Genomic DNA, 18,691 nt, shown 5'->3' with positions numbered 1-18,691 from the left:
AAGGATTTCATGTTGGAATGCTCTGGTCAAAGAGCTGCCTGTTCTGTTCTTCCTTGCCCCTGGACAGTCATGGGGATGAGCGGGACTTCTCATACCTCCAACCCATAATGTGACAAGAGGTGGCATGATGAGGAGCTGGGAGAGCAGTCCTGGGCAAGGGTATGAGGACGCAGGAGAGCCCATGAGGGAGGGTCTGGTCTCCGCCCTTCTACTAACTACTAGCTGTGTGACCTTGGACAGCTTGTGTTCTACTGTATTATTTTCATTTGTCACATGAAAGGGCTAGCAATAGAAAAAAACAAGAAGATAGTTCACAGAGGTGGTCATCAGCAAGCATGTTGCTTCCTTTTTCTGGTTAGCAAAGAAATACAGACTAAAGAGACATGAAGATATCATTTTTGTAATTATTAAAGTTAAAATGTAAAGTGTCGCACACCTATAATCCTAGCAGCTTGGGAGGCTGAGACTGAAGGATAAAGAATTTAAAGCCAGCCTCAGAAAAAGCAAGGCACTAAGCAACTCAGTGAGACCCTGTCTCTAAATAAAATACAAAAAAGGGCTAAGGATGTGGCTTAATGGTTGAGTGCCCCTGAGTTCAATCCCTGGTACCCCCACCCCCCCCAAAAAAAAAAGCAACCAAAAAAATAAAAGTAAAAGCAATACACTCAGCGTGGTTTATATCTTGCATTACTGTAAGCATGGCAAATTGACACAAATGCTTGGGAAGAAAAATTCATATTGTGTCCTGTGAAAGAGAATGAGGTAAGCTTGGGTATGAATTCTCCTGTCTGTAATTTACCAGTTTTTAAGCTCAACCTTTTTGGCTCATTGCAATATGATGTAAAATGGGAATAAAACAAATAATTCTCCCTAGACGGTTGTTGTGAGGCTTGGAAATCACGTCGATATGGACCTGGCCCAGTGTTTGGCATTAGCAGATCCTTATTGTTGCTATTGTGGCCAAGGTAACCCTGCCTCATGCTGTGCATCTGGCTCATGTGAGAAAGTCACAGGAAAGAAGACCCACTCTCCTCCGTTCTTGGATTTCTTGTCACAACCTGACTTCTTTAGCAAACAACTGATCTGCAGCCGCACGCACAGTTTTCTAAGTCCCTCTGACTCTCAGCCTCCAAAGTCCTCAGGCAGCTAGATAGGTGCCTCACATAACCTCCTATCACACACCTGCTACCACCTAAGAGATGCCAGCTTCACCAGCCAGCTGATGTTCCCTCGGTTCCACAGATGGCCTCCCAGCCTCAGCCGGAACCCCCCAGTACCTTCACTCAGAGCAGAGAGCACCATCCTCCCATGCTCCACAACCTCTGTCTGCACCTCCAAAGAGCTCAGGCTCTGACACATGTCTGCCACCACCATCACCCGTGCCACTATATTTCCAAGTAACTCACCCCTCCCCAGCAGAGGCCCTGGTCACTTGTTTTCAAAAGCCCATTTGCTTCTGAGAAGGCCTCACTCAGGTTTCTCCTGTGATTCATTTCTTGCTTGTTGGTGACTCAAACCCAACATTGACTAGCTTTGCCGTAAAATCGTTTTTATCTATTCAATATCAAAGATGTCTTCTTCTCAAATGTTTCTTTGAATTCTTTCTCAATACCAGGTTCTGTCTCTGTTCCCATTCTGCAACCTAATAAGGACTGAAATCTGTTTTCAGTGGTTACTCGGGTTTTTTTTTCCCCTCAGCTTTAAAAATAATTTCAGAGAGCCATAGAACTGAGGGACAAAAAGGATATCAAGAAGTCCTTGCTTGATAAGAAAACTGAGACCAGAGGGGTGTGCTGCTCACATAGGTTGGTTAGCAGGTAAAAGAATTCTAGGAAGTGCTTCTCCACTGCCGCAGTCTTGGCTGGGCACAGAATCACGAGCCAATCAAGCAGGAACAAAACTTTATTTTGAAAAAGCCGCTAACACTCTCAGCGCCAGCAAGTCAAAAACCGGTCCTCCCACGAGGGTGTCCGACCGGAACCGCGCGCCGACCGGAACCCCCGGGGTCCCCCCGGACCTCCCCCGGAATTTCCTCCTACTATCCTTCCCCAACCAATGGGAACTCTCCAAGAGTCTGGTAACATGAGTCCGTAACATGAGTCCGGTAGCAGGCCAAGGTGAACAGCGGGAGTCCAATTTGCATATGAATGTAAATCTTAACATAATCATCTCAGTGGCTAGCTGGCGTCACTTTACAACCAAAGGTGCCATACATTGTATATTTGCTTGTGGCTCCTAGCACTCCACCCCCACCTGTGCCATACCCCATCTCCTCTCTGAGTCAGGGCCAGCTTCTCCAGGGCTGCTGACGGTCACTGACCGTGTCTCTCTTTGGAGCGTTCTGAGGGCCTGGCAGTGCTTCAGAACTAGCTCTCTATAGAGGTCCCAAACTCATCGGGACTCACTCCTGTCTTACCTCCAGGCTTTTGCAAACACTGCTTCATCTTCCTGGTAACTAAGGCTAAGTCATGCTCAGTCTCTAGGTGCTTTCCCCAGGAAGGCTCACCTGAACCTCCAATTCCAGGCAGGGAACTTTCCATGGGTCCCCTCAGCACCTCACACACCCTCCCAAGCTGCAGTCGCGCACTTGCCTGGCCTCAGTCCATTTCTGCGTGTATCACTTTCTCTAATGAGGAAGAGCAGACACAAAGAATTTAGTGACCTTGGACATCTCTCCCACCTGCAGAGACCCAGGTGTGGAACACCTGAGCTCCTGAAGAAGGTTACAGTCCCAAAGGTGGTCAGAATCACAAGGACAAAAGACTTCATACTTTTAGACTAAATGGCCTTCCTTTAAAGTTTTTGAAAAACTGGGAATAAATTTCTCGCTCAAGGAAATATGGGGAATTTCTTGGTCCAGAGGAACACATCCAAGCCTTCTCTTCTTGGCTTTTACCTTTTCTCATCCAGGATCTTGTTTGTGTAGAAAGGAGCGAGCCCTTTAAAGCATCATCATCCTGATGCTTTGGTGGCCTGGCCTGCCTCTCTTGCCCTTCAGGGTGGTGACAGGAGGGAAGACTGCCACTCCAGTAGACACAGGGAGGGCCACATGGAGTTTTTGACTTCTCTTGATTCTGCCCTGGGACTTATTTTATCTGATACTATCCCCAAAGCATCCCTAAATTAAAGATCTTCATTTTGTGTGGGAAAAAACAATAAAATGCAAAGAAATTCCGTAATTTTCTGAGGCCACAGAGCTGGACAGAAGTTGTTCTGAGACTCATTCAGATCACCTGGCTCTTAATCAGGGCAACTTTTGATTATTTCCTCTGTGCTCTTCATAAAGGAGCCAGGGGAACTTAGCTCTTTTCTCCTGACTATTCAAGCACCTCAGGATAAGTAGGAGGTTTCAAATGTGCTCCTCATCTGCCAGTGGAGTGACTTTTACCTCCTGTGATGGCTAAGGACCCACTGGATCCTACCCGCCCCCTCCCTCACCATAAATGACTTTTACCCACAGTAACATCTCTATTTCCATAATCCTTTCATGTTTATGGCTGGTTCTGAACAACTTAATGTTTCACAGAATTTTCCAACCATTGGTGTAATCATTTACTATTTTATAACCACCACGAAATCAAATACCTTTGTGCATTTGCTGAATATAGTTTGTCTTAATTAATTTTGATGATAATTTCATAAGACAGATAATAATTTACAAGGATACTGAACCTCACTAACCTATTTGGGAAAACTAACACATCCTAGCAGTTTAAAGTGTGAGCTCTGAGCTCTGAATCGATCTGCCTGGGTCCAAATCCTAATTCACTATGTAGGTGAATGTGCACAACCTGCTTCTTTAAGCCTTAGTTTAGATATCTGTAGAATGGGGTTGTGGAGAGGCTTAAAATGAGGTGACATGAAGTGCTAGGCACAGGACTGGCACAGAGTAAAGTGCTCAGGGACTGCAAATACACAATATCATCAGGAAGAAGCCAGCTCTAGCCAGGTCACAGTCAACTCCTGATGTCTAATGTCTATATGCTGCCTGCTTTTCATAAAATCTTGAAATAGGCAGAGTTTTTTCTCCTTTTTTTAAAGATGAAGGATTAAGTTCAGAAATGTGAAGCAACTTGTTCAGGACCACACAGTTGTTAAGTGTCAAGACTGGGGCTGAAGCCAAGAGTAGCTTTACTTGACTTCCCAACGCCGCTGGGCTGTTTATGTTAATCTGTTGGTTTCACGTAACTTTCTTCCTTCCAACTGAGTGATAAGTTCTTCAGAGCCAAACAAAGGCACTTCCTCTTTTCCTGCATTTCCCAAATGGTTTGGCCTGGCATCACACAAGTGGTGCCCTCAATACATGGCCTATGAAGAAAATCCGGGTTGCCTTTGCACAGCCTGGCACCCTCCTTAACACCCTAAGCAGGATCCATTGTAATGGCTGAGAATCCCACAGCTGGAGGAACACAAGAAATATATTCCAGCGTTACCTAATGATGTTATGCCTACTGCATTTGAGAAGCACATCTCAAATGGCACATCAAGGTACTCTGAAAAGGGCAGAATTAAGATCTGCAGGACAACAGCCACTGCCTCCTCTTTTAGTAAATATTGTGTAAGAAGAGAGATGCTGCTGGAGGTTAAAGACTCGAGAGGCATATCAATCATATGTCATATATAGACTTGTTTGATCCCTGTTCCAAAAACCAAATATTAAAAGCCATTTGGAGAAAAAAAGAAAAAAATAAAAATAAAAATAAAAGCCATTTGGAGGACAACCAGGAAAGTTTGAATACAGACTTGTTATTAAGTAATAATTTGGATTTATTACTAATTTAGGTACGATAAATCTGTACTTATGTTTTTAAAGAGGTCTTTATCTGTTAAAAATATAAAATGAAGTATTTATAAGGTTGATGAAAGAGATTGGCAATGCTGATGAATGCTGAAGCAGGTAATGGGCCTGTGGGGCTTCACATACGTTTCTCTGTATTTCTGTGTTTGTTTGAAAATTTACACAATAAGAAGTTTTTGTTAAAAAATTTTTTAAAAGAATGGTGAATCTCCAGCCATCTTATTGTTTTGTTCTGCACCTGCTTTTTCTCCAATAGAGTTCAGATTCTTTGATAACATGAAAATCATCCTCTTCCTGAGACTCTAGGCATACTTGTCCAGGTGAGAGTCGAGCACCTGTGTGATGACAGGTCACCTGTACCCTTCTGCCATCCCTGTCCAGTTAGCCTGCTCCAGACTGACTTTTCACCTTCCATCAAACAAGCTCACTCCCTCCTCACTTGGATCTACCACTGCCGCTTCCTCTGTCCACTCTTACAGGTTAGGGACCTCAGCGTTGTCTTGTCTCTCTCCTCTTTCAACCCAAGCCCAGCCATCCAATGACATTTTGGAATATGAATCGAACAGACACCTTTCTTCTCCATTCTGACTGTTCCCACTGTCTAAAGCCTCAGCACCACACACTGGGATTTCCACAACAGCCTCCTAAGTGGCTCCCTCTTCTCTGACCGTTCTCCTTTCTGAACAAATAATTGAATTTTCCAAAATTCCAGACAGTGATGTTTATGCTTTTACATGGAACTGCTCATTTAAAAACCCATTTGTAATGCTTGTGTCCATTTACATAGGCCTCTAGGGAATTCTTATGGTTGAGCTCCATCTTATTAACAGTTCGTTGTATACCTTCCTTAATTATTTTAGAATAAGTTTGATTACGGTAAATATTGGTTGAATGAATGAATAAGTTCATTAATAAACTCATACTGTGAAAGACTCACTGACTCACTTTCTCCTCTCTGGATGCCTAATTGTGAGGGCTGTCTTCAGTATAGGTCCCAACCTTGCCAATCCAGCAACCCCAACCCCATGACGACTAAATGGTTATGCATCTTTTCAGCCTAACTATATAAGCAGTATATTATTTCATAGTCAGGGCAACCAGTGGAGATAGGTAGGGTTTATGATTGGCTTATCATTTTGCAAAAGAGTCAGCAACAGGTTCAAGACCAAACTGCAAGTGCAAGGCAGAGGAACTTAAGAGTCGAGAACTCTTGTAACCTGTCCTGGACTCTTTAGCTTCAATCCATAGCAGGAGAGCTATGAGGGTGAAGGTAACTGTATGTGAGGCCATCCATCTCAGCAATCTAGAATGAGTCAATGAAGTGATGGCCCAAGTAAGGAGACTTCCGGATCATAAAAACCTTCCAGAATAGTTGGAGATGACAGTCTTGTTGTTAGACCTGGGGGTCACTCAAGTCCATATCATATTTGTAGCCTGAAGAGGTTCATGAGGAGCCTGTTCTAAAGACATGGGAGCTGGGCTGCAGCAAAGCCCATTAGCTTGGCTGGGTCCTCTATAATATGGAAGTAGAAGGAAGAGGTAGGCACAAATTCCACCTGTACCTCTCAGTAGATGGATAAAATTGAACCTGGTTTCATCATTAAAGTGAAGATGGTTTCACTGGCTCAGAAGGGCTTTCTGAGAGTATTAAATAAAATATCTTATATGGAAGTGGCTAGTTTGATACTAGGCTCAGTTATTTCCCTTTCCCCCACCTTTCAGTGCCCCCCTCTCCTCTCCTATGAAGCCCTGTGGCTTCTGGAACACAGCAGGTGCTTGTGTTGAGCTGCAGAGAGAATACCACCATAGGTGACACAGGGCACATCTTCCCTAAAGCTGATCATCATCCCATGAACCTGAGGTAGCTCCAGCATGTGCCACCCAGGCCTTTGCTGGAAGAATTACAAACCAGTCTCCCTCTAGAAAGGGACCAGTTTTAACTAAACTGTGGAACCAACCTAGATGCCCTTCAGTAGATGAATGGATAAAGAAAACGTGGTATATATACACAATGGAATATTATATCAACATTAAAAGAGAATAAAATCATGGTATTTGCAGGTAAATGGATGGAGTTGGAGAATATAATGCTAAGTGAAATTAGCCAATCCCAAAAAACCAAATGCCAAATGTTTTCTCTGATTTAAGGATGTTGATTCATAAGGGGCGGGGGAATAGGAGGATTAGATGAACTCTAGATAGGGCAAAAGGGAAAAGGGGAGGGAGAAAAAGGGAGGGGACATGGAGGTAGGAAAGACAGTGGAATGAGATGGACAGAATTACCCTAAGTACTTGTATGAAGACACAAATGGTGTGACTCTACTTTGTGTACAACCAGAGACATGAAAAATTGTGCTCTATATGTGTAATATGAATTCTAATGCATTCTACTGTCATATATAACAAATTAAAATTTAAAAATGAAGGGGAAAAGGGGGAGCCAGTTTTAGAGGGAGAAAAGGGAGAGGAGGAAGGCATTTTAAAGATGTTAAAGATGTTAACCCATTGCCAAAAGAGTTCATGATTGGTAGCAATTGGACACAATCTATAGTTATATAAGGAAGTAAGTTCTTTGCTAACAAGTCTTGAATCTTCATCTAACCACATTTAGCTAATCAAAAATACACATATGAGCCAAAAAGGGAAGTTAATTTAGTCAGAATTCTACTTCTATGGAAAATGCTGTACGAAGGTGATTAGACGCCCATTTCTTCCCTTTCTGCACTGAGACCGATAGGCCTCAGACTCTACACTGACATCCCTTCTCACCTGGTGGCAGCCACCTGCACAGCATCCAAAAGCTGATAACCTGAATCTCTGCCTCTTGCAGACTGACAAGGTTGTGTTCCAAAACGGTGGCTCACCACTCCGAAAAACACAAGGCCCAGGGCTTCCTCTCTGGTCTCCAGGCTTAGCTGTCCCCTCCACCTGAGCATTTCCCTTCTCAACCTTCCTCTTCCAAACTGTCAACTAAGGGCCTGTGACCCTGAGAGTAAATCCCCTGCCAGAGCTGGGCTAGGGGAACCCAGCGTGAGCTCCCATCAAGGTCTCTTCTTTTTCCCTTCCCTTGCCTATCACAGTACACTGAGGTGGTTCTCAACTGGGGGTGATTTTGCCTCTAGAGGACATTGGGCAATGTTTGGAGACATGTTTGGTTGTACACCTGTTGGATGGGATGATGCAGCTAGCATCTAGAAAGTGAGGGCAGGGATGCCATTGACATCCTGCAATGCGCAGGACAGTCCTCACAACAAATAATCATCTGGTCCCAATTGTCACTTGTGCTGTAGTTGAGACACCCTGCTCTACTGTAACTGCTGACATATTTCTCTTCTTCACAAGGGCTGCCTCATTCATATTTGTGTCCCTAGTACATCTCCTAGCTCATTCTCGGGGCTCAATAAGTATCTTTTAAATGTCTGAATGACCTTCTGGGAATGAAATATGCATCTCTTCTTTACTCTTGCTAGACTTTGACTATAATTAGCTCCCCAAGCTGGGCTCTCTGTCTTGCCCAGCACAAATTCTGACCTTACTCTGACTGCCCAGTTTCCCCTCCCTATGCTACCTCTGCTACATGTTGCACAGGTCCCGGGGATAGAGACCTAGGGTCACCTGCAGCAAAGCAGAGCACAGGGAACGTGGGCTGCGGGGTTAGACAAAGTCAAGACCACGAGAAAGGGAAGAGACCTGAGACAACCGGTCCTGGGGCCAGGCCACCAGGCAAAATGGACAGCACGTCTATGAGGTTGGGGGCTCAAAAGATGATTCGTTCTCAAATCATCTGCAGGCCATTTATTTAATTAATGGACAGGAAACATCCATTTCTGAGGCTGCAGGAATCCTCTCCCCCCTTTATGCAGCAGCACTGTATGATGAATACCTTCTTGAAACACTGAGTCAATGTCCATTTGTTTCTTTATGTTTTTGCTACTGAGTTCACATGAATTATGATAAGCTTGTTTAACATGAGCGTAAGGGGCTGGTAATTCTCAGCAATTTCAAGAATGAAATGCTCACAAAGATATTTCAAGGCATGATATACAGGGTTTGGGAATTTAGTCACTGCTATCTAAAACACATTATTTGATTTATTATATTTTGTGTTTTTATATATATGTTATAGATCTGTTCAAAGAAACAGCACCAGGCAATTTTTTCCAAGCAATCAAGGCTTAAGGAGTTGCTAGACTTTTGAAGGTAAAAATTAGTTGCTTTTACTCAGCCCCATGATTTCACCCTTGAATTCCTTCCAAACTCTTGGATGAAGGCCAATGTTTTCTTGTGATTTATTCAAATCCAGTTTGTCAACTAGGTCTAGAACATTCTGTGCATCTATGACTACTTGATCTAGTATCTCTGCTTGTAAAGGAGATCTGAGAATGGTGTTCATTTTGACATATTTTTCAAAATGAAAAGAGCAAGGCAAATAATTTATTGTGATGGCTAACTCCTTTTCATATCACCCAAAGTGTATTCTGGTCATCTACAAAAGTTCTACCAGGTTTTGGGTTGGTTCCTTCACTACAATTACTCTTAAAGGCCCTGTCATTTTTGCTTATTATTGATGTCCTATAGACTGCTCCCTAAATTATGAGTGGGTCTTCTTCGTGGGCTTCCTAGTAGTTTTCCCAACTGCATTAACTTTCTATTTTTGAAGATGTTTCTTTCTTAGGAAGAGTCTTTGGCTTGTGCAATCCTCTTGGAGCTGCATCTATAAATTATTATTATTCCAAATAACCCAGCCTCCAGAGGCATAAGGGTATAAAATAAAATAAACTAAGGCACACAGAGGGTTTCACACAATGCCTAAAGCACAGATATGTTTAGCAAACAGTTGTTTATTCTTCTCTTACTGGAAAAAGAAGTTGGGATAGGAAAAGGAAACTGGTTTTTTTTCCTCAACTGCACCTTCCCAAAGGATTTTTTTTTAATATTATCATACTTTATGCTTCCTACAGATGTCAGGTAGTTAAATTTTTTAAAAAATTAGGTGGCAAGATTTTTGAGGTCTGATATATTTTTTACCATAATCACTGTTCATTTTCTCGGTTCCTGTCGTGCACATTTTGCCTTGGTTTTCCATTCTTGCAGCTGACTTCACCTTCCTCTCACTAGAGTCATTAAGTCACAGTGGCACACACACAGATACTCCCGGGCACCTTCCACAGTGCTGTGCTGCCTTTTCTTCCGTAAAAATCATTAGCACAGGAAACGATTATTTGTCCTAATTCATCCCAGGGAGGTATTTGGCCAATCTATAAGCGAGTAAACACCCTCATTATTACTAATTGGCCTGATTTTTTAGCTCAGCCAGTCCTACTCCAGTTTCCAGTACAATCTTATTATCCTTATCAGGTGGCCCATAACCCCCATCTACTGCCATATTTTCATTAACTATTGACTGCCCCCGCACCCCCACACTGGGCATTTCCTGATAGCATTTTTAGGCTGAGGCACCTGGATTTCACTACTCTAATGTTCTGTTTCATGACCCTGATTCTAATTTTTCTTTGTCAACTGTCTCAAGAGAGCTGTTGGGGCCTGAGGAACCCAAAAGTCTCTCTGTACCTGTCTCCTTCTCTCTTGAGGACCTTCAAGTTCTGGCTGTCTCTGGGTGCTATGGATGATAGATATATAGTGGGTGATGTCTCTATTTCTCCATCTATCCGTCTCTTTGAAGCAGAGCTCAGGAAGCTATCTATGTTTTAACCTCCTTTGCCAGGGTTGCTGGAGAAATGCCTCTAAATCCTTTCTCACTCCTTTGCAAAGTTCTCTCAAAGACTGCCCCATTCAAGAGAATTTTTGAATTTACCTCTTTGTCCTGTTTGAGTTGCTCGCTCACCTTACTATTTCAACAGAAATTAAACAACATGCAGAACCTTTGTCAAGAGCACGTTAGAAGGAAAGGGTAGCTTGTGGCAACTGTTCCCAAATGTTCCTGGAAATTGTTCCTCAATTATTTACCTGCACAATTTTCCCTCTCTCCAAAATGACAGCTGAGGAGGAAGAAGACAGGATGAGGACACAGTAATACGTTGACAAAAATCATATTCTGTGTTTGCCTTCTAAAAATATTTGAGGACTAAGGCTATTTCCTAAGATGTTATCAATGTGACAATGAGTAAAGTCAGGACATCAGGGTTTATGTTTATTTCCACACTATGTAGCATGACTATTTTAAGCTCAATTATGAAAAGCACAGTAGCTTACAATAGCTTGTGTAAATTCTCCAATAATAGGAAGAGAGCGGACACAGCACAATTAAGGGTTTTCGTGCTTTAACCCTTGGAATAATTTTCTTTTACTAAAGATTCTAGCTGCTTTCCACATCTTCCCAGATGAGTCCTTAAACTGGCTTTATTATCAGCCATCTCACCAGAACAACAACAACAACAAAAAAAAAACCCCAAAACATTAGCAGTCATCTCATTAAATAAAAACATTCACAATGGTCAAAATGCTAGATTAAAATAATTTAAAAAATAGGGCGGGGGATGTAGCTCAGTGGTACAGACTTGCCCAGCATGTGTCAGGCCCTGGATTCAATCCCCAGTACCACAAAAACAAAACAGTTACAATAACAAAAAATGCAAGATGCATGGTTAGTTGGTTTCCCAAAAGAAAAACAAACTATTATGTGAACTAAAAGGGCTCATCAAACAAAAACCCATAAGAACAAAGGGATGCACGGAACATCCTCTCACCCCCGTGAAAGCTAGAGTCAAAATTCCCTACAGGAAACGGAACCTTTTGTTTTCAATAAATTAATGTGATCAGTAGTCCCTGCAGCTACCTGTCTGCCACAATGCCACAGACATTCACTCCCACCAACACACTCACACCCTCGCTGGAGTGCAATCTGCAAATGCTCCTTTTCTACATGACTTTAGACACAGGAAAAATGGGCTTGTGTCAGGAAATTGACATGATTTCTCATGCTATTTTCTTAGGACTTTCTTTGGAAGTATATTTATCTCCCAGGCTTGTAGAAGGAAGACTTAACTGAAAATTTTAATCCTAATACCCATAAAGCATTGTATGCTCTTGCAGAAAGTTATAGAAGTTCACAGATAGAATAGTATGAGCCATTTCAAGAGTAGTCTTCATAGCTTGAATTCCTTAAACACAGTACTTTGCAATGAAGTTAGCCAAATACAGAGAAACAAAACAGTTTTCAAGTTTTATTTTAGGTTATTTTTAACTCCAGTTTTTTGGTTTTTTTCTAACGAAAAGGACCAGAATTCTGAATTGAGTTGCTGGTGAACAGACAACTACTCTTGTAAGAATTTCTTCTTGAACTCATCTTACCAAAGATCTAACATGTCTTTAATGTTTGTGAGTAAATAGCTTAGTCCCTTAGATAAACTGCATAACCTTCCCACACACTAGGGACATTTACACTGAAACTTTTGGAAGTATATTTGAAGCACCAAAAACTATGTAACTCACTTAAATCGGGGATGCTATCAAACTTATTTGCGCTAAACTCCTCAGTATAGTTCTTTCCTCTTAAAAAAATCACTTAGACTTCAGGATATTCCTTACCAGTATCATATTCACAAAAGCCAAAAGATAAGAAAGAAAAAAATCAAAATCTGCAAAAAGAAGAGCAACTTATTCAAAAGCTAGTAGCCTGAAGAACATTATGAATTAGAAGTTTTCACTAAACTATATGTTAATACATAACACATCATAGATCCTTGTAAAAAAACAAAACAAAACAAAACAAATGAATAAAAGCACACACCTTACAAACCTCAGGATCCTTTTCAATTCTTGTAGATTAAAATGAAAAAAAAAAAAGTAATCTCAAAGCTTAGATTCAGGGAAAGAAAAAATTTGCATCTGAATAGTTAAGCATTTTGGGTTAAAATGTTTTAGAAACTTTCTTAACAAGGAAAGAAATTCCTCTGATCCTTTTTGCAAAATGTCTCAGAGGAATTATATTTTGGCTAACACTGCATGATGGGACCAGTGAAGGAGCAGTCCCCAGGATTCCATCCATTAAGAACCTCGGGGTCTTCTAAAACAAATGAGAACTCTTACCTGGTCTTCCTTAAGCCTCCATCATCCACATCCATCCTTTAACAAGGTAAAAACTGGGTACCTCGGGGAGAAGGAAGAGCCAACCACCCTTGAAGGCCGCCTGAGAGCATGCAAAGCCACAGCTGACAGTCTGCTTCCCTCTCCTGGGGCTCTCTGCCTAAGAGGCTGCACAGAAACCCAGCCCGGTGCCAAATCTTAATCCCTTTGCAGAATCTCACATGGAGCTGCCTCACCTCTTCCATTCCTGCAAAGCCTCTTCCTGCTGCACTTCCTTCTGAAACCATTAATCACCACAATGAGAGACCCAGTGAAGCCCAATCTCAAACTGTAGTGAACAACCCTGTAACACGCAGGGTGATGAGTGTTTACATTAGCTGAAATGAAATGATGTAATATTCAGAATCAAGGGAGGGCTGAGATTCAGAGTCAGGGCATGGCAAGAGCGGCTGTGAAATACAATTTCTCTCCTTGAAAACAGCAACAACAACAAAAAACCATCCTTGGGTGGTATGTAGTTAGCCTCTGTAAATTTAGGGTCATTTGGATTGCTCTGGTCTCATTAAGACTATCATGTTTTCCAAATAGAAATTCAGAACTCCTCAATTATTCAAAGTTTTTAGTCAAGTTAAGTGGGAGGGGAGCAGCCAACAGAATCCAGACTGTACTCCTGTGTAAAGAACCTGACATCCAAGGGGTAATGATGTGGGCACCCACATGCTGCAGAATGCCAGCCCCCCAGATGTAAAGGCCTAAGAAAGGCAGTGCTTGTTTAAGCCAGTGGCCCGTCTCTTCTTCCTAGATCAGTTGATGATCAAGAAAATCCAGAAGTTCCCAGCCCTATTCCTGGTGGGTAACTTCTGTTGATCACTTCCGGCTCTTATGGTCCCCAAAACGGGTGACAGGAAAGCTGAGAAGCCACATTGCTGTGGATGAGAAGAGGATTAAAGGAAGGGACACTGCCTGAGGAGAGCCCAGGTAAGGCTTCACAGCAGGTTAGGTTGGGGATGCCAGAGGGAGACCTGCTTTGGTCTATGTTGCTGATCATGATGTTCAATATTAACAGGTGTTTGTCATGTGCCAGGAAACATGCTAAGCACTTCCATGCATTCCCTCACTTAATCTCACAACAATCCTCTGAGATAGATACTGCTATTGTTCCTCAGAGAGGCTAAGCGGTGGTAAGCTATACACTGTGACCAGGTCTGACATGCTCCTTAACGACCCTCTATCAACTCTGTCACTCATGCCAGCTTTTTTTTTTTTTTTTTCTGGTACCGGAGATTGAATCCAGGAGTGCTTAACCAATGAGCAATATCCTGGCCCTTTTTATTTTTTATTCTGAGACAAAGTCTTGCTAAGTTGCTTAAGGTCTCACTAAGTTGCTGAGGCTGGCTTTGAACTTGTGCTCCTGCCTCAGCCTCCTGGGGGGCTGGGATTATAGGTGTGCATCACTGCACCTGGTACTCCTGCCAGCTTTGTGAGCTACACAACTCTGCTCATGGGAGAGGCAAGGAATGAGACCTGCAGAGGGACAGAGTGTTACTTCAGAAAGATGAGGAAAGCATGTACTTATAGCTCCCCAAATGCAGATCCCAAATCCTTGACTATGGTTGTCCAGGAGCACCATGACCCAGAGTTCTTGGCCCTTATAAGGAAGCTAAACACCACCAAATGTAGGGACAAGAATCAAATACCACATAAAAGGTACCCTGGCTTGGCCCAGTACTACCATGAACCAGTTGTGTGACATTAGTCAAATTCTCTTTCTGGATCTCAATAAAATTAGGATGGGCTCAAGTGCAGAAATTTCACTTTTTTTTTTAATGCTGGGAATGAACATGCACTCAACAGCAATGAATTTTCTATGGCCCTGCTTTTAAATGATGTGACTGCTAGGTGAATTATTATTAAAAACAACAACAGACTTAATGCATCCAAATGAGAATTCTCTTCAGCATGATAATAATAGGAATCATTCCCATTTTAGGCTCTGTGCTTCAGATGTTACATGAGAAATTCTCACTTGTCCTTATAAAAGTCCCCTGAAGGCAAGTGTTATGACTCCTATTGCAGATGAGGAAAGGGAGGATCAGAGGGAAAACATGATTTGCATAGGGCCACACAGTTGGTAAAAGGGACAAATAGAGATTGGCGTCTGGCCTGGTAGATTCCAGAACCTACTACAATGCTTGATGTTTCAACAATGCTTTTGTCACTCAGAGCAATTCTGAAAAACCTCTTTGGAAACTCCCTCTAGAACCCATATGTTCAATTTTAGTAAATGTACCTGTTTAAACATCTGTTCCCTGCTGTGCACTGGAGAGGGTACAGACTTACGGTCCTGCCCTCCCCAGGCTCCTAAACCTACTGGGGAAAACAGAGGCAGAAGGAGGTAATTCTGCCACAGGGGAGATTGAGCAGAGTGTTACAACAGAGATACAAAGCACAATGGGAGTTTGGGCCAGTGAGAAATTACTGCAAAATGATCCAAATTACTGCTAATATGCTCAGTGGTGGTAAATATCCATCCTCATGGGTGGATGTAATTTTGGCTCACGGGCAAGTCAATCAGAGCCAAGTCTGGGGGATAAGTGGGTCATCAAGCTGGGCAATACCATTTTTGGTCACAAGCTAGGTGTGGCTATAAAATAAAACAGTGAGATGGATTTTCCTGTGTGGCCCAGACCAGCTCCAGAGGCAATTCCTAAAGGGCAGTTCCAAAAATGTTTTGAGCAATGATACCATCTCCAGATTAAAGGCAGAGCCACCCAAAGTGATTCCAAGACCAGGCTTTCCAGCATAGCACTTGTCTGCACCAGAAGCAGTGGCCTGAAGAATCTTCTGCTCACTCACTCTTCAGATCCCTATCCACAGATCTACAGCTTGCTGTGCCCCCAGTATCTGGCATGGTGCTTGGCATGCAGGAGTGAGGGGCTCAATGAATATTTGTGACTAACTGAGATACTTTTAGTCATTCTAGGTTTTTTTAAAAAATAATTGTCTTGTTATTTAGTCACATGTGCATATTGATTATAGGCACATTTCAGCTGAACTCTTTGGCCAGATTAAGATTGTATTTACCCAGTCTGTCTTCCAGCCAGGCCCTGAGCGACCAGCCTGGCCATGACTGGCCACTACAACCTCCCATCTTGCCCCTGCTCATGGCCGGTCTTTCTTTCAGTGCTAAGAGGAGTGAGCACCAGGCACTAAAGATGCTACCCCATGCTGTTCAGGACTTGGAACCAAATGGGCTGACTGGTTCCTCCTTAAGTGCCAGTCCTGGAAATCAGGGACGCCCTGGGGGATAGTCCTCTAACCCTACCAGCAGCAGGCAGAGCACTTCTAGGGGCACATGGAACATCCTGCAGCCAGGTTAGTCTCCTAACAGACCTAAGTCATGGGAACTTGAGACGCCCTAGGAAGAATCCCCAAGCATTGCCCTACCTCAAATCACATTCCAAAAAAATGGGCTGTTGTCCCTAAGATTCCACAAATTCCTTAAATCAGTAGAACCAACTGGAGTTCAGAGGATAGTTAGAAGCCAAAAAAAAAAAAAAAAGATCCTCCAGTGGGTATCAATTCCCCTCTTCTTTCTTTTGTCCTGGTAGTTTTCTTGTGGCACAAGCCAATTCCAGATGAGTCAAGAATCTCTGCCCCTAGGACTCCAAAGGCTAAAGGAATTTTGGCGGTCCAATGTGATCCCATGTCCACTGCTAGTGAAGGAAAGAGATAGTATCCCACTAGCTGTGAGAGCTTGATGGGCTAATTAACCTGCCTCAACTTCCTTATGTTTAAATAAAGATAATAGTGGTACCCTCAAACACGAGATTGTTACATGAGAAAATACATATAAAGTTCCTGATCCAGGGAAGGTCTTTAATATATTTCATTGTCACTATTTCGGCCTCCCTGGGAGTGGGGAAAGAGCCAGAAAATGGGTGTAGGGGACAGTGAGAAGGAGTGTTCATACATTTATGCATCTATTACTGTCACTCTGCAGGGATGATTTATCCGATGTTTATGGCATGAGAGGATTTGATGTGGTCTCTATCTTCAAGTACATAAAATTAAACAACCCCCAGTTCTGAGATGGATTTGGAGACCTGAATTGTTTGAGAAAAGTCACAATTTGGGATCTTGCATTCAGCTCTGAGAGGTTTGGCAAATGAATCATAAGAGAAATAATTCCGGGTATATCACTGACATTGTCCCATCGGGAAACAGTGTAAGGGTTCAAGCGGAGACAGAAACTTGTTGTTGGCACCAAAGGTTTCATTCTCTATACGAGGTATTGAACCTAGTGTTGTTTTACCACTGAGTTACATGCCCAACCTTTTCTATCTTTTATTTTGAGCCAGGGTCTCATTAAGTTGCTCAGGATCTTACCAAGTTGCCCAGCTGTGATCCTTCAGCCTCGGCCTCCCAAGTCACTTGGATTATAGGTATGCACCACCACTCCCAGCGATTTCTTGGCACCGATTTTAAGAGGAATTTATAAGCTGAGATATTTGGGCACTACTGGGTAACAAAGAACAATGTCTTCCCTGTACTTCCACAAAAGATACTGAGACGTCTTTTCTCTAGGCCAGACTTGATGCCCAGGGCTCACATTAAAGTGCAGGCATTCATGGTTTCACAGAATGTCAGCACACCAGGGGACTTTTAGTCCAGGCCCCTGGCCTGATAGAAGTAGACTGAGCAGCCTGGGGGGCACTGAGGGGACAGTTAGCCGAGGGCCCTGACTCAGCTTCCAGGCAAGTTCTTCTCCCAACCCGCCAAACTCTTGCCCTCTCCCCTCATTTCTTAACCAGCAAAGAGAAGCTTCCCTTGGTTCTTCCCTATGGGGATGGCAGAGCGTAGCAGCCTCCTTCATATTGTGGGAATCTTTTTCCTTTAAGTTTAGTCAACAATAAAATTGAAAAATGTTTTAAATTTTGAAGTCCAGCCTTGTGACTAACAACAGTGGGCTGCTGCTACTAATTGTGGAAACCCACTTCTTATCCCAAGTCCAGTTTTACATGGTGGTGTGTTTCAGCAGCTACTGTTCATTAAAAAAAAAAAAGAAAAGAAAAATAAGTGCATTGAAGTTATACATAATAGTGGGGTACTTTTTGACATCTTCATAAATGCATATAACATAGTTTCCTACCTCCCTCTTCCTTTCCCTCCCTTTGATCCCCTTCTCTACTCTATTCATCTTTCTTCTATTTATTTTTCAATTGGAGAATTATAATTATCTATAAAATTGGAATGCATTGTGATATATGCATATATGCACATAGCATAAGTTGGCCAACTTTATTTTCCACTTCTTCCCCTTTTCCTCTCCCCCTCCCTCGCCCTGCCTCTACTCTGCTTATCTCCCTTCTACTTTTGTGAGATCCCCTCCTTTTTAATCCCTTCTTTTCTCTATAACTTCTGCAAATGAGCAAAAACATGCAACCCTTGACTTTCTGGCTTATTTCACTATTCTCCAGTTCTATCCATTTACCAGCAAATGACATAATTTCATTCTTCTTTATAGTTAAGTGGAACATCATTGTGTATATATACCACATTTTCTTTATCCATTCATCTATTGATGGGTACCTAGGCTAGTTCCATAACTTGGTTATTGTGAATTGTGCTACATTCACAATATGCACGTATCATATTGTGTAATTTGGTTCTTTTGGATAAATACCAAGGAGTGGGATAGCTGGGTCAAATGGTGGGTGCATTCCTAGTATTTTGTGGAATCTCCATACTTTAGAGGCTACTATTCTTAAGACCTTTCTTCATGCCTCACAGTGTGCTAAGTACCCCAGGTGACAGCCTCCTTTAATTCTGCCAACGTGCTAGGCA

General features: G+C 42.5%; 1 protein-coding gene across 6 annotated transcripts in view; it reads right to left on the bottom strand.

Moving 5' to 3' along the window:
• PLCE1 (phospholipase C epsilon 1) overlaps window positions 1–18,691 on the bottom strand; it is a 289,115-nt gene that overhangs the window by 193,557 nt on the left and 76,867 nt on the right. The window contains exon 1 of one of the 6 annotated variants that reach the window (XM_081267711.1): window positions 13,081–13,171. The exons of the other annotated variants lie outside the window; for them this stretch is intronic. Within the exon in view, the coding sequence (XP_081123837.1) occupies window positions 13,081–13,131 (51 nt within the window). The 5' untranslated portion in view covers window positions 13,132–13,171. Of the gene's footprint in view, window positions 1–13,080; window positions 13,172–18,691 lie in introns of those variants that run through there. 6 annotated transcript variants of the gene reach the window in all.

This window comes from Spermophilus citellus (genome assembly GCF_964194105.1).
Source record: "Spermophilus citellus genome assembly, chromosome: 15".
In the NCBI taxonomy this organism is placed as follows: domain Eukaryota; kingdom Metazoa; phylum Chordata; class Mammalia; order Rodentia; family Sciuridae; genus Spermophilus; species Spermophilus citellus.
The sequence above is the reverse complement of the archived record's forward strand: the minus strand, read 5'-3'. Positions and strand labels throughout refer to the sequence as shown.